Source organism: Mya arenaria, chromosome 15 (assembly GCF_026914265.1).
Source record: "Mya arenaria isolate MELC-2E11 chromosome 15, ASM2691426v1".
In the NCBI taxonomy this organism is placed as follows: domain Eukaryota; kingdom Metazoa; phylum Mollusca; class Bivalvia; order Myida; family Myidae; genus Mya; species Mya arenaria.
The window spans coordinates 26,914,593-26,937,266 of NC_069136.1; the positions used below are offsets into that span (position 1 = coordinate 26,914,593).

The 22,674-nt window shown below is 36.9% G+C and overlaps 1 protein-coding gene across 6 annotated transcripts; it reads right to left on the reverse strand.

Annotated features, from left to right (window-relative positions):
- Positions 1-860: 860 nt before the first annotated feature.
- Positions 861-22,283, reverse strand: LOC128220237 (uncharacterized). 6 transcript variants are annotated; one of them, XM_052928540.1, is made up of 9 exons: positions 22,164-22,283; positions 19,287-19,534; positions 17,622-17,754; positions 7,094-7,237; positions 5,301-5,569; positions 4,683-4,824; positions 4,028-4,213; positions 3,303-3,449; positions 861-2,576 (listed from the first exon to the last, which is right to left on the reverse strand). In XM_052928540.1, exons 4-9 carry the CDS (start codon positions 7,155-7,157, stop codon positions 2,530-2,532), a joined length of 855 nt encoding a protein of 284 aa, XP_052784500.1. In that variant the 5' UTR covers positions 7,158-7,237; positions 17,622-17,754; positions 19,287-19,534; positions 22,164-22,283; the 3' UTR covers positions 861-2,529. The 6 variants fall into 6 exon arrangements, 3 of the variants coding, with proteins under 3 accessions (XP_052784500.1, XP_052784502.1, XP_052784501.1); XM_052928542.1 differs by lacking the exon at positions 7,094-7,237; XR_008258737.1 differs by lacking the exons at positions 17,622-17,754; positions 19,287-19,534; positions 22,164-22,283 and having other exon boundaries at positions 7,098-8,915.
- Positions 22,284-22,674: the final 391 nt, after the last annotated feature.

The following is a 22,674-nucleotide window of genomic DNA, read 5'->3' on the forward strand; positions in this document are numbered from 1 at the left end:
TCCTTCTGTACTCATAATGCAAAAAATAGTTTTAGATCATAATACGTTTTATAACAGTCAATTTATCATATTTACCAATTATTACTTGTTAACTTTTTGTTTTTATAACTGTAATCGTTTATTTTAGCTGAACAATAAATCAATCAATCAATCAATCAATCAATCAATCAATCAATCCACTGTTTTACGAACAATTAAAATGAAATATGGAAAAGGGAACAAGTTTAAATAAGATGTCGAAATGTAACTTACTTTGATAATTGATTTCAGGTCAATTTTAAATTAAACTACCTCACCCACAATTTGCATTAAGATACAGTATCTGTACATGTTCAAAGTATCACGCTTATTTATCCAATAACAAAAATAACCATTATTGTGTTTGCGTGTATTTTGTAAAAGATATTAAATCATAACACAGATTTTTATACATTTTTACGCCGATTTTGTTTTTCAAAAATACGAAAAATTAAAATGTATTAAAAGTATCAATTGGTTTTGATGTCAAATAATGTAAAACTTAGAAAACAAAAATTGCCCTAATATATTGATCGAAATGTCACTTAAAACGCTTAATTGAGATTTGGCTCATTTTCATGTCAAATTGACCCATCCCTTTTGTTCGACCTTAAATTACACATTGGTGCCAAATATTTATAATAAATGTGACCTAACTTTATCTCACCATATCAATTGATCACATAAAAAATAATAACCGTTATTTTAGCATATACCTTGCAATTTGGCATAACTTTTGACACATTTTAGGAGCAGATTATCGGATAAGAAAATGTAAAAATGCATTTTTGCAATACTAATGAGGGAACCTCTTAAACATACAGAACCAGAAAGGATTTAGGTACGTATTAATTTTATTTATTACATATTTTAAAATAAACATTTACACATAAAATGTCTTACTTAATCTCATGAATAAAACTCATAAATCAACGAAAGTTAGAATGTTCAATTGTTGAAGATGTTGACCCCCATCTCAAACCCCAACTCCCGCCTTGAAATCCGGAATACCACTTATCTTTAAACCGAAATCCGGAATAACGTTTATTTTTAACTGGAATTCAGAATACCATTAAATATATACGTATGCCACTCAGTGTAGTTTAAAAAACCCAGAAATTTAGCACATTATAAGTATATATACATAGCAATGCAGTTTAAACACAAATTCAGCACATTATAAGTATATTATAAGTATCTTCCATGGCCGAGAGTGTAAGATAGGTTCATCCCGACCCGAGCGTAGGGTGTTTTGCGGAAACGAGGTTTCTGCAAAACACCCTGCGCGAGGGTTGGGATGAACCTGTCTTACACGAACGGCTATGGCAGATGCTTTTTGTCCCACCTCAGTTAAACAAAATTCAGTAAAAAAAAATTGCTGGAACTCTTTTGTGCGTAGTGAAAATAAATGCGTATGGATATGTGATAATTCGTGGTTGTCATGGATATGCGCGTGGTGACTCAGATTATGTTAATAGTCAAATCGGTTTTTAAATAGTTCTGAGGAGAATGAAGCATTATTTCTTGAAAGGTGTGTGAAAACATTTCTATGGCGACATTTGAAGCGAGAAATAATTTATTAGCATTCTAAATATTGCCACAAGACAAGGTTTTTATGATGCTACAGACGACAGTCTTCAACAAATGAGGTAATTACAATGTGATGACCATTTAATAGAGTTCCATACGGGTACTTGCTTTATCTTTGCCCGTGGGCAAGATAAGCATTTCTAGCATGGTTAAATTTTTGGATCTACTTATCTGAGGTGGGAGAAATACATATCAATAAAGTTTAAACACAAATTCAGCACATTATAGGTATATAATTATACATACCAATGCAGTTTAAACACAAATTCAGCACATTATAAGTATATATACACATCAATGCAGTTTAAACACAAAGTCAGCACATTATAAGTATTTATATAAATATAAATGTAGTTTAAACATACATTCAGTATCACACAGTGATCATATTGTCAGAACATATTTAACGCATACGTTAGTTAGTTCAGTAAGCATTTATATATGAAACAAAACATGTATATGCCGTGATAACGTTTATGACAAGTTATCTATATATTGCTTAAAAGTCGTAGCAGGTCGTAGAAATATCGATCATATGGTTGTACAACCTGTTTTTGTTCATTTGCTTAATGTGTAAAAATATTTTACACATTGCCGACAAAGTTTTGAAAAAAAGAATGTTTGTAATTAGAATATGTATGTATATTCATAGGCATTTGGCACAAATGTGTTTGGAAATAAATTCTAAATCCTTCTTGTATGTTAATACATGAAGTGTTTCTCTTTTGGTGTGTTTGAGTGAGTTCAGTATGTGGTCGCCAAGCCGGACAAGTGGGTTTCCGGGTACTCCGGTTCCCCCCACATCACATGACCACTCTCACGCGTAACGTCATGTCAACGAGAGTGATTAATATAATGTTATTATTACTTGTTTCACAATCGTTGTAAAATAAATAAGTTTAAACTAAACTAGTGTTTCCCTCATGTCTTTATGCAGTCTTCATAGGACGGAGGCGGTGCGTTCGGATCTGAAAAGGAAAACCATTTTGTTTTCAAATATAATACCACCACAATGAGCCATGTAGCTGTCCGCGTATACGAAAAACTCCAATCAGAACACTTCAGCAATTTCCCATCGAACACAACCTCGGATGTATATGGTCGGTTTACAAAGTTAGAAGTCTTTACATTTTACTACGCTGCAAGTAGATCTCGATGTAATTTCAATTTAGCAGTTTAGCACAATCTACTCTGAGGAATATTAATGCAATAATACCCTTCAATGGGAATCATTTTAACATTCGTTATAACAAATACACGTTAACGCACTATTATCAATATATATGTTTTTAATTTTACGAACTACTTTCACGTATGCACCGGCATACATCCGAGCCTCGTTGTATGGCGGAGATTGCCGAAGTTAAAATTGCTAACGAAGACCAAAATCAACGCTAATAAAATGCCAAGCATCGATTCAAACAAAAAAACATTCTACAGATTATATAGAATTTTACTGTCTCGTAGGAACCACTTACTCATGTATAAAAAAATAGTTGATTGCTCCAACGGTTTTAACGTTTGACGTCATACACTGTTGCATTCCACTTTTTATGTCGGTATATTTCATAAAAACATTCTACAGATTATATACAACTTTACTTTCTCGTATGAACCATTAACTCATGTATCAAATTCTAGTTGTTTGCTCCAACGGTTTTTACTCTTGACGCAATAGATTCAAAGTTAGTTACCGTAAATATTCGCCTGAGTCGTGACTGCCATTCCTCCCAACGCTGGTGCGGACGGAGTAACAGCCGGTTGGTATTGATTTGTGTTTGGATGGGGCTGGTATGGACTGTATCCAGCCGCCGGTTGTCCATATTGAGGTTGGCTTGAACCTAAAATTAACAACGATTACCGTGATTTGTGATAAGTTTGAACATTATTTAACAAAAAATGCATTTATGGCTGGTTTTGACCGAACTACAATAAATAGTGCATTGTGGTTGAAATATTGAGATTGGTTTTAACCTGTATCGAGCAACTATTTAAAAAATATCAGTATGATATTTCAAATCATTAACAGTATGATATTTCAAATCATTAACAGTATGATATTTCAAATCATTAACAGTGGTACTCGTATTTAAAATCAATACATACACATCTCTAACAAACATAATTCTTGAGTGATGAACTTTTAACTACTTACTGAATAATGCATTTATAGAAAATAGTAATAAGTGATAAAGTAAAAGATTTGCTTAAAGATTTACAGTGATCAACTATCGTCTAATAAGGTAGAAATACCATGTTTTCTGCACCTTTCTTTCAAATTAAACACAGTATCCTTAATAAGAACCAATGTTTTCGATGTTTATTCATCCTTTTAGCTAAATTAAAACAATTGTATTCATTTTGGTAAATTTGGTAGTTAGAGTGCATCTTAAAGCGAACTAGTCACAGATGAATATACCATTTGCAGGAATGGGCGTAGCTTGGTAAAGGACATGTGGCATGTTCGTCATCCTCTGTCGACGTTTCCTCGCTACCACTACACACGCAATAATGAATATGAAGACCAGTACAAATACAAGTCCTACTACTATGCCAACTGTATAGGAAGAACTGGTCTCACTTTCATACGATTTACGACCTGGCACTGAAATGGAAAGCAACAGACAATGATAACTCCATTTGCAAAAAAATGCAATGTCTTTGAACATAAAATGGTGGCAATACCATTAAATTGTAAAAATAACCACGGAGCTCTAAGTGAATTCCATCAAATCAATGAAATTTCTACTGATATTTATTGCTCGAAAGGTGATATTAAAAGGTTGTATTTACGTTTTGTTCAGTGTTTACCTATCTTATTATTTCAATATTTTAAATAAAAAAGTATAGAACATATTTATTACCAGACCACGTGGGCTCGAATTCTAATCGTTCGAAACCAAAGTTGTTTTTATATGTAGTCTTGTTTATAGCAATATCTAAACTCTTCGCGTATCACGCATGATTGTATGAAGTACAGATACGACGCCATCTCTATGAAAGAACAAAACGCAATTGGGCAAGCATGTATTACTATATTAGTTATGCTTCGAACAGTCGATTGAACTACTCACATCCTTTTCTGTAAAAGCGCAATTTCACATCGTCAACAACAGGACGACTAGCGGCGTGTGACGACTTCACCAGGACATACAGATTGGAAGTTCTCGTCGTACCACACCATGTGCAACAGGTGGAGGACCCGCAGCTCCATGACTTAAACAGCAGCAGAAATATTTGCAGGTCAAACGTGCAAAAGGTGTTAAATTGCATTAAAATTATCAAAATGGAGGTACTAGAATATATAAACATTGCCTTCATCTCGCAAGTTATTGATCGTGTACAGTTAATTAAAAAACCGATATTGGCTGTGGACGTATTGTCGATTTGTAGTACGTTAAGTAAGGCAAAGAATTTACGTCAACACATATTAATTCTCTGCGTAATATTTTTTTACATTTATCTGTTCCCCTCGGTTCCTTGCCAAGATTTTTTTTTAAGATTTTCTTAACGTTGCAATCTTATGCACGCATTTAAATAAAGTGGTATTGAATTATCACAATTTAAAATCGCATAACACCATACGCACCAATTTATAACCCGGTGTATTAATCATTTTCATATTACATGTCAAAAAGAAGTTATAACGATACCTGATTTCAATTTGCGATACAAAATGGCGTCTGTCTTACCTTTTTTGGATCCAAATATTTGCTAATAATGTTTCGATATATCGATACATTAGTTCTACAATTATTTATATTCATTGTTAAAACATCTATGCATATGGTTTGTTGAAATGAATCCCAGTTAATAAGCTTGATGTAACATCCATCTTCAAGTCGTGTGTTAACGGGGTCTCCTTTGTAGAGAACAGTAACATCCGGCCCAATAAATGAATCTGAACCAAAGTCGAAATAATCTCCACATGTGTCGGACGAAATAGTCACTGTTTCAGCTCCTGTAAAATATTAAAAAGTTTTAAGGTGCGATGCTATCAAATAGTTAGGACAGAGATTACTTAATTGTCTTTTTATTGTATGGACAATTGACCAACATGTTAGAAAGATCCACATGTGTATTTAACAACGTAAGAAAAAAATACGTTTCTTAAAGAAGTAATAAAGTTGGTTGAACGTAACCATTGTGTATCACACAAAGTTACCAAAACCCGTGTAGGAGTACACACACTGAGGTGAAAATGTACACAAAAAGTAGATCAAGTACATCCAGCATGCTCAGCCTATTTTTGAAATTACAAACCATTCAGCTTCAAATCCTATAAAGATGAAAAGTAGCTGATGGTCTGAGATAGAACAACCGTGCTTTAATTCACTGTCATGTGTTAATTAAAAGAAATAAGGCAGGTTACAATGAGTAGGCACTTCCGAATTGGTGTAATTTGCCCAAACAGAGTGCGTGTAGTGCAAACATAGCGTTCCAAGTCACATACATGAACAATTAAATATTAAATGATTGCATTTTTATAAAAACTTCCTGAGTGCTCAACACAAACCGTCACGGTTTTATGCTTTATACTTAATTTCCTTAGAAACTTTTTTTTTGTTATTCGGTTGAGACAAGGCGAAATTAAAATAAAAAACAACTCCATATCTTTGAAAAGAATAAGCGGGCAAAGATGAAAAAAAGGTTTCCGTTGTACATTAAGCATTTAAAATGAAAGTACATAGCGGTATTTTTTCTGAAAAAAAATGGTGCGGTAAGAAAATTGACGAACAAGCATCTATGAAGTATGGCCTAAACAATCATTCAAATCTACACACACATACAATTTAAGTTATCACATAATCCCATAGTACAAAAAGAGTTTATTGCTATTAAATATATAGTGCATTGAACACTCATAGGTTTCCTCCTTGTGGGTTTCAAGTATTTACAACGACGAGTAATACACCAGTCAATTGTAACCACGGCCCCCCAGGTCCGGGGAATAGCGGGGAATTTGACTTTCAGTCCAGCCAACCCCGGGTAAAATCACCGTCCTGCGGGAACGAACTGATGGTCAAATCCCCGCCAAATGCCCCCGCACCCCAGGGAGCATAGGTAAGGCCCAATCCCCGCTATATTTTGCGCAAGGACAAAACCACCGCATTCACCTGGCACTGCGGGGCCACCTAAAAGGTATAAACACGGCCCATTTCCCCGCGGCTATCCCAGGTATACCCCCGGACCTTGAGGGGCCGTGGTTACAATTGACTGGTGCATAAAGTCAAACAGAACAGTGTTTTTAAACATAAATCACATGAAAACTTTAACACTTCATGTATGAAAGAATTAAAAAAAATCAAAGTATATTACATTTTTGTTTAAAGAATATTTTGTAAGTCTGAAGCAAGTCTACTTTATTATGGCGAATATTTTTACTATCGTCAGGTGAAAAAGAATTGTGGCATTCTAGCGCGTTCATTCAACAATTAAAAAAAGCAGCATCGACAATTAGAAAAAAGGTATTTTAAATACTTACGTACACATCTCCAAATACATAGCATATGATATAGAATCACTATTAACGCGAATTCCTTTTCCATTTTAGACCAATATTTACAATCGCATACTGACAAAAGTTTCCTCCCTTTTTCCAATAGCCTGGCTAACGCGTCGTGTTGTTCTACAAAAAATAAACAAAGAATCTGAGGTGATTCGCTTAAGCTTGGAGCGTCACACGATCCCACTAAGTGCTTTGGAAGAATGTTATTGTAACATTATACGGCAATGAATTAATTCCTCCCGCTATTTATAGTTCATCTTGTATGATAAGGCCAGCAAGCCAACACAGGCGGTCAGTTTATCTCTAGCAGTCAGAGCTGTACCATCCTCACCAATATCATATGTATCAATAATAAATAGTTAGAACACATGCAGTCGTTCTTCATAACATAACATGGTGCCAGAAAAGAACTCATCGATCATATAGTATTAAATGTGGATTATTTTAATATTGGATCGTTAATTAATAGATTAAGCATCTAATAAACTGTTCACTGTGAGAATGGAGTTAAGTAGTGTTCCAACACCGTGCATGGATTGGAATAGCTCAAATCTTCCGGAAGCTTGGAAGAAGTTCACAGAGCACTGTGAGCTTATTTTTAAGGGTCCACTTAAAGGGAAGGATGAGGATGTACACATCACCTATTTGCAACTTTGGATGGGTGAAAAGGGTCGGGACCTGTACAAAACACTAGAACTGTCAGCGTCCGACAGAGAACATTTGTCAGCAATTTGTGAAGCGATTAGTAAACACCTACAGCCGACGATCAACCCCGTTTTTACACGGTATCGTTTCAACAATATGATACAGGGAGAACTTTCTATCGAAGAATTCTTGACCAAATTGAGAGTATTGGTGAAGGATTGCAATTATAAGAACAGCGAAGACATGATCAGGGATAGGATTGTGTTTGGAATAGTATCACAAAAAATCCGAGAAAAACTCATTAATATGGGAGAAAATTTGACCTTGAGCAAGGCTATTCAAATATGTCAAAGCTTTGAATATGCTCAAGCACAACTGCGCGAAATGCAGGCACCATCGCAAGGAGCAGCCGTTAATGTGGTTCGTTCAAGAAGGGTTACTGGTCATAGCACCTCAGGCCAGCCTGGTCACAATTCCTGAGGCCAGTGGGAGCAGAGAAGACACCAACGCGTCACTGGGAGAAGACGTTACCCGGACTTGCCAAAATTGTGGGCGGAAACACCAACAACAACAACACCAGTGTCCCGCAAAGGGAAAACAATGTCACAAATGTCAAAAATGGAACCATTTTGCATCAGTTTGAAGAAGTGTAAATGAAGTTATTGATAATGACAATTCTTGTACTCATGATTTCAAGGATTTAGTGATTGACAATGTGGAGTCCACTGTTAGGAATGGGCAGGTGTTTGCAGAGTTCAAGGTAGGTCCTTCCAATTTGTCCGTACAGTTCAAGATTGATACTGGTAGCCAAGTGAATATATTGCCAAACAAAACCTTTAGAGACATAGGCATAAAGTCAGTTCTAGAAGCTTCACATTCAAAGCTTTCAGCCTATGACGGAAGCACGTTAAATGTAAAGGGATGCATTACTTTAAGGTGTAATCATCCTGGAACTGGCCAAACAAAGGATGTTTACTTTCATGTAGTTGACACACATTCAAGTCCTTTGCTAAGTCTCTAATCATCCCTTGACTTTGAACTCATAAATCTCACATACACAGTTATGTCAGATTCCCAGGTCAACCCCCTCACTAAGGACATGTTATTAAAGGAATACAAGGAAGTGTTTGATGGCATTGGTCTGCTAGCCGGTGAATGTAAGATTCACATTGATACCACTGTCCAGCCTGTGGTGCATCCCCCAAGAAAGGTCCCTATAGCATTACAAGAAAAAGTCAAGGATGAGTTACTCCACATGGAGTCATTAGGTGTCATCGAACAGGTCAATGAACCCACTGACTGGGTTAGTTCAATGGTCGTTGCCGAAAAAGCCAATGGCAAAATTCGTATGTGTCTGGATCCGCGGGACTTGAATAAGGCCATTCAACGTCCACATTACCTTTAAAGAACTCTGCATGGATGATATATTGCCTCAGATTTCAGGCGCAAAGTACTTCACAAAGCTTGATGCTAGGAGTGGTTATTGGGCATTGAAACTTGAGAGAGAGTTATCGTTCCTTACATGTTTTAACACCTTATATGGAAGGTACCGATATGTCCGAGTTCCATTTGGTCTGAAGTCAAGCGGTGATCTTTTTGTGCAAAAGATTGATGCTTGTCTTGAAGGTCTAAGTGGCGTAGCTGTCATCGTGGATGACATACTAGTGTATGGGTCATCTAGAGAGGAACATGACTCCATTCTTAGAGCAGTCCTAAAGAGGTCTCATGATGAAGGAATTCGTTTTAACGAAACCAAACTCGAGGGCGGGGTATCAGAAGTAGACTACTTTGGTCACCTTCTCACATCAGAAGGTTTGAAAAAATCAACCTCAAAGACAGAGGCTATACAGAAAATGAAGCCACCCAAAAATAAAACAGAACTTGAAACCATATTAGGTATGGTAAACTATCTGTCTAGATTTGCCCCAAACTTGGCAGATGTAACAGCCCCTCTGAGACAATTACTGTCTAAAGAAGTTGAATTCTGTTGGGAAACTGCACAAAGTGATGCATTTGACAAAATGAAACAAATCATCACAGACCCGAATCAGGTTTTATCCTATTATGACAAAAGCAAGCCATTAACATTGCAAGTTGATGCCTCCAAGTTTGGTCTCGGAGCAACAATAATGCAAGCATATGCATCAAAATCACTCACACAAACTGAGTCAATTACGCACAAATTGAGAAGGAAATGTTTGCTATTTTGTTCGGCTGCAAGCGGTTCCACCATTTTGTTTATGGTCACAAATTCAACGTGCAAACTGATCATTTGCCGTTAGTTTCTATTTTCAAAAAATCAATAAACACAGCTCCTGCACGATTGCAGCGTATGCTACTACAGCTACAGAAATATGATCTTGACATCAAACAGTATCCATCCAAACAAGTACCAGTTGCAGACACACTGAGCAGGAACTTTCTAAATGAAACGTTCCCTGAATTGTCACAAGGCATGGACATGCAGGTACACATGGTTATGTCTCATTTACCTGTATCTGACAGAAAATTGAATGAATTGAAGGACAAAACAAGTCAAGATGAGACTTTAGTATTGTTGAAACAGACTATACTTCAAGGTTGGCCAACCTCTAGAAAAATGTGTCCGTCCCAGATATTGCCCTTCTGGAATTTCCGTGATGAGTTAACTTCTATTGATGGGTTAGTCATGAAAGGAAATAAAATAATCATCCCCAAATCAATGCAGTCTCAGATGCTTGAACTCATTCACACAGGTCACATGGGAGTTGAGAAATATCTCAGAAGGGCCCGGGATGTTATGTTTTGGCCAGGAATATCGGCTGATATTACCAATCTCGTGTTAAAATGCAACACTGTTTAAAACACAGAAACTCAAACCCAAAAGAGCCATTAATTCCCCTTGAGATTCCTGATTATCCATGGCAAATTATAGGCACTGATCTATTCACCTGGGAAAACAGGAACTATCTTCTGATAGTGGATTACTAAAGCAGGTATTTTGAGGTCAAGGAATTGCCCAATATGAAAAGCACCACGGTCATAAACAGAATGAAAGGCCAGATGGGGAATTAGTGAGAAGGTAATATCTGATGGTGGTCCATGTTATATCTCTCAGGAGTTCGCTGATTTTGCAAAAGAATGGGATTTCAATCACCAGACAATTAGTCCCTATCACAGTCAATCAAACGGTCTAGCTGAGAAATATGTGTCAGTTTGTAAGAAACTCCTTACAAAGGCTAAGGACGATGGGCGTGATCCTTTTATTGGCATATTAGAATACCGGACCACCCCTCTTGAGTCAGGGTATTCCCCTGCACAGTTAAATATGGGCAGACAATTGCGCTCTATCCTCCCAACATCTAAGGAAAATCTGATGCCCAAGGTGATATCTCCTAATTTAGTCAGGCAGGGTATTCAAGATAGCAAACAGAAGGGGAAGAAATATTATGACAGACAAGCAAGGTCACTATAGCCCTTAACATATGGAGAAAATACAATGATCCAACAATTAAATAAAACTTGGAGACCAGCCACTGTAGTTGACAAGTTAAATGAAAGATCATACACTGTTCAATGCCCAGATGGGTCTGTGTACACACGAACTAGGCGGGATCTATTAAAGACCAATGAGCCCTGCCATGGTCAATTTGCAGAGCCAGAAATACAGGAAATGCCTTTAGGTCAAACACCTACCCAGTCTGACATCAAAGATTCGGAAAGCCCTCTAATTGGCAGTACTTTCTCTCCATGTATCAATCACAATCTGTACGTGACCAGGTCAGGAAGGGGCGTAAAACCAAAAGTAATTGAATCCATGTGATGTTCATTTCGCTTGTAAGCTGATTGAATCACTTATCTAAATTAGTTGTTTGATGTTTAAATTAGTCTGACAACCTTTAATAAATTTCCGATGAAATTCAAATCCTGCTATTATAACCCTAACATTGAATAATTCCTTCTCTTTTCCTTTATAAATAAATATAAATAATTTGATATCAAATCACATATATATTTATTGATAATATCTTTTGTTTGTAAAGAAGGGAGATGTAATATTATACGGCAATGAATTAATTCCTCCCGCTATTTATAGTTCACCTTGTATGATAAGGCCAGCCAGCCAACACAGGCGGTCAGTTTATCTCTAGCAGTCAGAGCTGTACCATCCTCACCAATATCATATGTATCAATAATAAATAGTTAGAACACATGCAGTCGTTCTTCATAACATAACAGTTATGAACTTACTAACGATCTGAATTCAAGTACATTCTACTACTGCTACTACAACAACTACTGCTAGTACTACAACAACCAAAAAACAACCGAAACCAGAACAACTACTACTTCTGACAGTAAAAATATTATCAACACTACTAATGTTACTGTCCCTACCTCTAATACTACTTCAACTTCTGAAACAAGAGCAACAACTACTAATACTACCACTACTTCTACTGCTGCTGCTACTGCTGCTGCTGCTGCTACTGCTACAGTTTCGTTTTAGCAATACGGGTAAACTATCACTTTAACAGAATCTTAAAGTGAAATGCTGAACATTTCATGATAAATTGATAACCTTAACATTGAGAAAAAATATGCTTTTAAAAGCATGGCCATGCGGTTCAAATGCTGAAAACTAATTTAACGTCATAAACATGACGTCACAGCAAAATAAGTTAATTAAAACATCACGCATACCAATGATATCAATAGGTCAATTAGCTAATTTACCAATAATTATTTTATTAGTAATAATTATGCTCAAAGGCAAAATATCGCGCGTTCTGGCTGGTATATATTTACATGTTCTTTATCTACGTTTAAAATCCTTTTAAACAATATCAAACTTAGGTATCACCATTTTAATTAATTGTACAACGAATGTATCACGTAACAGCTCTTCGCATGTAGACATAACGAACTATTGATTGATTCAATACAATTCAGAAATCTTTACATTTAACTCCGATGCAAGTAGGTCGCGTAGTAATTGCAACTTAGCTGTTAAACTTTATTGTGGGATTCTTAATTAGTTATGCAATAACACGCTTCACTGGCAATCGTTCTAAACTTAAAAATACAAAATACACGTTAAAACACTACAATTAATTAAAAATAAATAAATACGAACTACTTCCCTTGATGTACCGGCATACCTCCGATGTTGTTTTCGATGGGAAATGGTCAAGGTGTTCCGAATGGTTTAGCTAAATAAACATATGTCAGATATTTATATTATAATACTCAGAATTATGTTTTCACTATGTTTTCACCATTTTTGACCTATACTGGCGCCTAATGACATACCTACCAAAACCAAACAGGCAATGGAATATGGCCGTTCTTGAAGAAATTTGTTATTGTATTCCGAGCATTAATTTCTATAAAACAACAACAACAAGTTTGAAGTTTCAAATTTTATAGCAATTCGGCATAAAATAGCCTTTAGCCATTAACAACATAAATATGGCAAAAAATAAATCAACTATAGAGAATAACAGAATAATAGTGCATAGTAATATATACTATATAAACTTTACCACGGTACAGCATTGTTTAAAATGAAATATATTTATAAGTTGTCTAAAAAAGTAACTGGAATGAGCAACAACTACTTTACATACATCAACAATACTGGAAAAAGAACAAGGAATGAAACAAGTCTAATGGAGTAATTAATACAGCTTTTTATCTGGAAGGTTGTAATGTATTCAACTCAATTGCATTTTTGCAAAATCTGCAAAATATCCGTAAATTCCAACACGACCCTTCGGATCAAAACGCAGTACTAATAACCATTTTGTTATATTTATTACTGGTTTAAGTCACATTATTACATACTAAATAACATTTAAATTACGCACTACTTTGTTTTCTGACGTCATCTTAACATAGCGCAGTAATGTGTTATGACGTGACGTCAGCAAAGTGGAATGCGGCCGTATTGCCAAGTGGAATGCTGACAAGCGCATCTTGCGATATCTATTGTCCGCAGGTTAACGATACGTATATAATGAATATATTTAAGGATTGATATATTTTTTCTTGAGTTTATACTATATGAACGCAGTAGGGCACCCGAGAAAATTCCATGAACGTACATTTACATTTTAAATAATGATTCATTACGATTAAAAAGCATCAGTATATTCTGCAATTGAGTATTTTTTCTAACAGAAATGTAACCGACAACATACAATTGTATAAAATAATAGCTGATATTTAATAATCAAAACAACAACAACAACAACAACAACAACAACAACATTGAACTATTTTCATTGGAAGGGCTTGCAAAACGGGTGGTCTTGATATTGTTTCTCCCGGCTGTATTGTACATGGCTATTGTCACACCAGTAATACAGTTTGACGAGGGTTTTTTAATATTTAAAAATAAAATGTTTGAGTTTAAAAATCCGGTGCCAGTGGTTAAGGGCAAGATTGTTGTTAAATCTTGTATTTCTATATTGAGCTTCTTGCATGCCGGACGTGTGTGTGAAAAACATGATCTTTTGTAGGACATGAAATGTATGAGGTCACCGAATTATGACATAATAAAATTATATTTTAACTAGGTACATAAAAAGATTTACCAAATATTTCCAAGAAAAAAAATGCAATGCAAATGACAGCTAAAATCATACAATAGTTTATACTGGTCCCGAGATTTAAATGTTGATTTTTTTTTATTTTTTTTTTCAAAATTATAGAAGTAAAAAGGAGGAGGCCCTGCCCCTAAACCATTTTAATCCAATATTTAAAGCTGCACTCTCACATGTAGACCAACTTTTTATTTTTTGTCTTGGAATAACCAAAATTTTGCGTAAATGTCTTCAAACATGCGATATATGACTGCTGATAAAAGATCAGTTCGCAGTTGTTCATATTTACGTTCGGAAACTGATGCTTTATGGCTTAAAGAGAAACTAACATTTAAAATATCGGCATTGTTCCAAACAATTGAAATTTGTTTTATTGTGTTTTATCCTTTGACTGATTTGAAAACATTGATGCCAAAATCAGCTGATTCTGAGACAACAAAAAAAATGAAATAGTTGTCAAATCTGTCAATATGTGAGAGTGCAGCTTTAAGTCCGGTTTGTTCACACTTCCCCGTTCATGCGACTGGTGACGAAAAAGGGTAGTTTTTAATCTGAGAGAAATTATTCTAATTCTCCTTCGCAGTTCTCATATATTCTTCGTACGAAGGTGGAGCAGAATCGTCTGTAAAAAAAATCAAGCAACGTTATATGTCCACACTGCAAAATAACAAAACTATAAGTTCATGTTTAAGTTCGATTTACTCGCGTTAGTGTAAACGCTAATGCACCAGTCAATTGTAATCACGGCCACCCCAGGTCCGAGGGTATACCGGGGATAGCCGGGGAAATGGGCCGTGTTTTTACCTTTCAGGTGGCCCCGCAGTGCCGGGTGAATGTGGTGGTTTTGTCTTCGCTATAAATATCGGGGAATGGGCCTTACCTAGGGTGCCTGGGGTGCGGGGGCATTTGGCGTGTATTTTACCATCTGTTCGTCCCCGCAGGTCGGGGATTTTAGCCGGGGTTGGCTGGACTGAAAGTCAAAGTCCCCGCTATTCCCCGGACCTGGGGGCCGTGGTTACAATTGACTGGTGCATAAATTATATTGGTTTATTAAACACTACACCAAGAGTATCCAAGAGTATCCAATACAGTTGAGTTCACTTTTAAAGTAACTCGCTCATGGTTTGTAAAATGCACCTTTTTAATAACGAAATAAAGTGTGGCAAATCATAAGTCGTGTTTAAACGAAAATACCAAAAGCCGGAACCCTTCAGCAAATGTTTATATTTGCTCAAATATCGTCTTTGAAGACCACAATTTCCATTAGCGTTTATAAGGCGATTTAAAATTAATTACGGCTGTGGTGTTGCCTTATTGGTTAATTGACATCATCACGTGATGGTATCAATGTGTCATTAACTGGTCAACATATCCACCACTTTCGATTAAGACCCGGTGGCCGAGTGGACTAGATGTATGTTTCTTGACTTTACCTGAGTTGGTTCGAACCCCACTAAAACCAAAATCCTTTTTTTGATGCTATAACTGTATTTTTTTCTGCAAACTCGATACCATAGAGTAGAATAACGATGAAATAAGCGTTTTCAGATGCATTAACGTGAATTTGTTTTGGTCCATAAACATGAGCGAGCCACTTTTAGGAGTAAAATTCTTAAACGTGAGTCAAACATTATTAACACGGTATGTAAAACTCTTGCTCACGTAAACTAGTGCAGAAGATAACCCAAAACAGAGTTTGCTCTCACTTCTGAGGAGTTAAACAATTTACTGACACTGTTATAACTGACATACTAACTCAATTCTAAGCAAAGGCATATGAACATATAAAATACCCTCGTCATGCAGTTGCGTTGTTCTTGAATAAACTTCCATTGGTGGGGCAGATGGATAACTGCGCGTCATGTGTGAACTACTCCGCGGCATGTGTGGACTATTGCGCGGCATTTGTGGACTAGCGCGCTGCATGTGTGGACTACTCCGGGGCATGTGTGGACTATTGCGCGGCATTTGTGGACTAGCGCGCTGCATGTGTGGACTACTCCGGGGCATGTGTGGACTATTGCGCGGCATTTGTGGACTGTTGCGCGGCATTTGTTGACTAGCACATTGCATGTCTGGAGTAGCTAGTGGACTTATAGAGTCGACGTGTAGACTGTGTGGGTCGAAGTCTGGTACTAGACTGTATCCTGTGGTGCAGGAGGGCTGGACTGTTGGTTGAACGGATTCTGGATTTTAATGCAATAAATATATAAGGAAGGAAAAAAAGATCGTCATATATTAATATGTAACATTTTTTCATCTAAAATAAAAAGAAATAATTATTCTTAAACAAAAAAACAACCAAAGCAACAACGTCTACTGCCAAAACGGTCAAAATTTAAAGTAAAACAGATACTAAATATAATTATTAACAATTACCTATCGTCCTTTGTGGCTGTGAGTCAATGGTGACGCTTAATTGGCGGCTACGGCGTTGCCTCCTCTTTCGTACCCAAAAAGTTAATCCAGCAACATTTAAACATATCAGCACCACAACTATACCAACTATCACACCCGAAGATACGTCACCAGAGGCATTTTATCTTCGCCCGTGGGCAAGATAAGAATATCTAGCATGGTTAAATTATTGGATCAACCTATCTGAGGTGGGAGAATGAACCTATCTTACACTCTCGGCCATGGAAAATACTTATAATCCGATCCACCGAAAGATACTATTTTACCCACAAGAAAGTTCGAAACTAATGTCCGGCTACCGACCTATTGTATTGTCCGGCTATCAAAGTATTGAATGGTCATAAAGCAAAAAATATTGACCGGTGATTTATATTATAAAGGAAGTTATGTAATACAACTTATTTGTTTAAGGTAACATACAGGCAAAGTTCACCGTATACAGTTATTTTTATGAATCAATTCAACCCTTAATTGTCTTTGAATTGAAACGTACACTTAATCATTCGGATCTCCTCGGCCATTTTTCTCGAAAACAACCTCGGATGTATTAAGACGGTTTACATACTCAGATATCGGTATATTTTAGTCCGCTGCAAGTAGATCGCATAATAATTTAATTAAGCAGTAAAACTTAATGAATTTACTCTTGATATAATTTAGAAAAAAAAACCCGAACTACTTCTACTGATGTACTGGCATACATCCGAGGATGTTTTCGAAAAAAATGGCCGAAGAGCTCCGATTGACGCTCAATCAACCACCGGTAAACCCAACTATTTTTCAAACATTTTTTTTTCACATGGCTTCATATCCTAGGCAACTTGGTTTAAACCTTCACGCTCAAATATACGTACACGTCTTTAGGTAGACACGCAACGTGACATTGGCCTTTGGGTATAGGTTGCTCGTGGAGACCTTCACGTACAAAAAGCTCGTCTTCTGCTTTCCACACCAATCACAGCACACAGAATGATAGCAACTCCACGACTGAAAATCACAATTATCTTGTTTTAGAATGCAATTATACGAAACGTTGATTGCCGTTACTAAAATATAATGATCCGTACTTAATATGAAGCCATACAATTTTATTTTTGAAAAAGAGAGCTGTCGGGGTGTACAAAATACATTCACAGTATGCAAAGAGAGTCTGTGTTTAATTGAGTATGGAGCGCCAAAATCTACAAACAAATATTTGGAGAGGTCTGAAATAAGTTACAGGCTTGAGATCTCCAAATCACTTTGAGATCTCGTTAATTTTATTCGAAAAGGATGTATTGCTTTCATTATATAATGCAAGCAACAATTCAATTTGTTGCTCTCACTAATTGAATTAGAAAGCTCTTTAAATCAATTGAAGAGAGCTCTAAATTCATAAATGGGGGTAAAGAATAATTTGTAGAAACCTCCTATTTCCGTATTTATTTCGGCTTAATTTGAAACAACACGATACATAAACATAATTGTGAGGTATCTCGAATTGAATTAGAGAGGACTCTGATTTATTTGGATACATTCCTTATTCAATTGGAGAGCTCGTTTATTCAGTTGATTTGTGGCTATTTTTAATTAATTTGTAATGCTCTTCAAATGACCTGGAGAGTTCTCTTATTCAATTGATGCTATCATTGATTCGATTGAAGCTCTCTGTAATTGAATTTAAGAGATCCATAATTTTGAGTGGAGCTCATATAAGAGTTTATATAGATGTGTTATTCCATAATTGGGAGGGTTCATTGAGAGCGATAGTTAGTGCAACATCGTCAACACAGATTTCTGAAAGTGTTTCACTATTTATAGATTATAAAATTATATATTAAAGATTCATTTAAGTCAACAAAACACTACCAAAGATGATTTCACATGAAAGAACGAATTGGTCACGTGATGCACAAAATGACAACCACTGTTGTTTTAGTACTGAGTGATAATTCTAAGAGTAATATGGCATTAGCACCGCAATGCAAGGAAACCAGTAAATGTGTTTTTTTTAATCAGTGCTTGACTCAGATACTTAAACACAATACATGGTGCCATGGTGACCAGGATAGGTATGTTACAGTTGCTAATGCACCAGTCAATTGTAACCACGGCCCCAAAGGTCCGGGGAATTTCGGGGACTTTGACTTTCGGTCCAGCCAAGCCCGGGCACAATCCCCGCCCTGCGGAGACGAACTGATGGTAAAAAAAACGCCAAACGCCCCCGCACCCCAGGGACCCTAAGTAAGGCCCAATCCCTGCTATATTTAGCGCAAAGACAAAACCACCGCATTAACCCGGCACTGCGTGGCCACCTGGAAGGTACAAACACGGTCTATTTCCCCGGCTATCCCGGGTATACCCCCGGACCTAGAAGGGGGGGGGGTACAATTGACTGGTGCATTACACCAGGATTGTGTTTACCAGTTCCGAGGGCTGGTATTTAATAGTCAGTTTTAATTGAATCTAAGACCAATTAAGCAATTGGGTTTGTACTGGTTGGTATATATTAGAAATACAAACATATTTTAACGAGTTACCTTCACTGGGTCCAATAATAAACCGACTCCACTGGAGACACTAACAGCAGTTTCACACGTTTTGATATCCATCGAAATCACATCGAAGCACATTGTTTCCACGAGAGGGTCTTTGTTATCTTTTTTGACAAAGCAGTCCTCGTCCAGATGTGGGGACACTTGGCCGCCTGTATAGGAGATATCAACGGACTCCACAGAGTGAAGGTTAACGCTGGATCCGCATGTCTGTGATACTATTTCCACTGTTCCTGAAACAATGATATACACTACATAACGTCTGATTTAAGTTATCGTCTCCTTAAACAATGGACATTGTCCGGTGTGTGTATACCACGTGATAAATTGCGTCATAAATACAACGTCGGAAGGCAATAGTTTGCTTTGAATGAAGACTTTAAACAAAGATAACTTTACTATCTCTTCACCATTTTAAATGAAACATAGCACAGTCTACGCCGCTTACAGAGTCCCGCCTTCGGTCTTTTACCAGAGTTTGATTGAGCGTTTAGCTTCTTAAAACACTTCGACAAACCTTTTCACAAAATGGCCGACTGACGGAGCAGTGTCAAAACATTATTTTGGAAACAGGTTTGTCAAAGTGTTTGATGAAACTAATCACCCAATCAAAGTCCGGTAATGAAACAAAGGCGGGGCTCTTTAAACGACATATTTCTTCACCATTTTAAATGAAACATAGCGCAGTCTACGCCGCTTGTAAACGGAGCCCCGCATTCGGTCTTTCACCAGCGTTTGATTGAGAGTTTAGTTCCTTAAAACACACCTTTTCACAATATGGCCGTCTGACGGAGCACTGTCAAAACTTTATTTTGGAAATAGGTTCGTCGAAGTGTTTGATGAAACTAATTACCTTATCGAACTCCGGTAATAAAACGAAAGCGGGACTCTTTAAGCTGCATAGACTGCCCTTTGTTTCATTTAAAATGGTGTAGTAAAAGAAGATATGATTGAAGTCTTCATTTTAAATAAAATGGTGCCTTCCGACGTAGAATATATGACGTAATTTATCACGTCGTATAAATAAACTGATTGTCGTGGTCTAAGGTTTATTATCCATAGAAAAAGAAAATTATGGAAAAGGCATAGTATGTTAAACGTTAATGTACAACGATATGTTAACTGTATTTCTATTAAAAATAATATTAATAAAGGTATATAATGTAAACAAGAGGGCGACCCCAAGCAGCCAGTTACATACTCTGATCTGAATTCACTGACGTTTTGGAGTTTGAGTTTGATTCTAAGGCTCATAAAACTGTATTCTTATTTGTTTTCAAAATATCTATAATATATATTTTTTTTACAAAAAGATCTTTGTTTGATTGCAGAAGTATTGTAGCATATAACCTGATAGCGTTCGCGAATTGTTTCGTTTTAACCACTTAATTTTCGCCATAATTATCTAGCTATCCAGTAAATATTCGCGATACCTTTTGATATGATAAATATCATAAGACAAAAAACAGACTTAAAAATGTCCAGAACTACCACATATTACCCTTTTTAGCAATACATCACTAACAGATTAACTTATGCACCAGTCAATTGTAACCACGCCCCCCCCCCCCCCAGGTCCGGGGAATAGCGGGGACTTTGACTTTCGGTCCAGCCAACCCCGGCTAAAATCCCCACCCTGCGGGGACGAACAAATGGTAAAATCCTCGCCAAATGTCCCTTCACCCCAGGGACTCTAGGTAAGGCCCATTCCCCGCTATAATTAAAGCGAAGACAAAACCACCGCATTCACCCGGCACTCTGGGGTCACCTAAAAGGTAAGTACACGGCCCATTTTCCCGGCTATCCCCGGTATCCACCGAGGTTATGAACACTGTTTAAGAAATGTCTTCTCGTTAACAAGTACATGTAAAGTGCAAGATTGTATCGAGAAAGATATAAAAAGAATTTGGCTAATTATAGTATAATATGGCGCATTTTGGTGTTATTTAAGAGTAATTTCTTCACCGTATTGACATGAAATGTTCACTTGGACACTCCCTGGGTTAGCTAGTGGAATATATTGTTTTGAGTCAATGTTCATTAGGATTTTGTGTTACTCAATAGTATAAACATTTCACCACATGTCACAACGACCTTGACCTTTGACCCACTGACATCGAACTCAACGGGGTTCATCTGCTGATAATGGCCAACCTGCGTTACAAGTTTGAGGTCCCTGTACCTCACGTTCACAAGTTATTGATCAGAAACCGTGAGTACAGACGGACGGTCCGATCACCTTATGCCACCCGAACTTCTCTTTTTTAACATTCTAGCCTAACGAGATATTATTTGGCTATTTCAAAAACGCACAAGTCAATTGTAACCACGCCCCCCCCCCCCCTCCCAAGGTCCGGGGAATAGCGGGGACTTTGACTTTCGGTCCAGCCAACCACGGGTAAAATCCACGCCCTGCGGGGACGAACTGATGGTAAAATCCCCGCAAAATGCCCCCGCACCAAAGGGACCCTAGGTAAGGCCCATTCCCCGCTATATTTTGTGCGAAGACAGAACCACCGCATTCACCGGCACTGCGGGGCCACCTTAAAGGTAAAAACACGGCCCATTTCAGGCCCCGGCTATCCCCGGTATACCACCAGATGGGGGCCATGGTTACAATTGACTGGCGTATAAGTTCAACGTAGAACTTCGGATTACGACAGTCACCAGACGACACGGCAATGTTTTCGGGTTTACGAACCAAACGAATTAAACCTCTTTTTAAATTAAAATAACTAAAGATAAAACCAGAAGCTACTCTATAACCAGTTCCTTACAAAACAGATTAATTACTTCTAATTTCATTTAATTTTGTTCGAAAGATAGTATTTATCTAAATCTTACTAATCTAAAATTACTTACTTGATAAATCCCAAGCCAAAACGAACTGAAATTCAATCGCTATAATTATGAAAATGCAATCGTTATAATGCATGTTTACCTGTATTCGATTTATGCATTAATATACATGTACTATTAAACATGGTTATCTCCCTTTGATGTAGTCTGGCAACAGCACACTTTATAAAAAAAACCTAATATTTCGATTTTATTAAGCTTTAATAGATACAACTAAAATAAAAGGAAATATTAGATATATTAAATCAGGAGCGGTTCCAAAACTAGACGTTAAGGTGTAACTTAACTTAACTTCGAGGTGTAATTTATGACGGTAAAGTTGGAAGGTAGTTGGTAGTTGAATATTCGCAAAGAACCGAACGGAAATAGTCGAATGACATTTAGCCATATTCTGAATCCCCAACAAGTGACTGGTTAGTAGTTGAATATTCGCGAATAATCGACTGGAAATGATCGAATATCCGACTGGCGAATATACGAATAAAAGTGATTTAAAACAGTGTTTGTCGCAAAG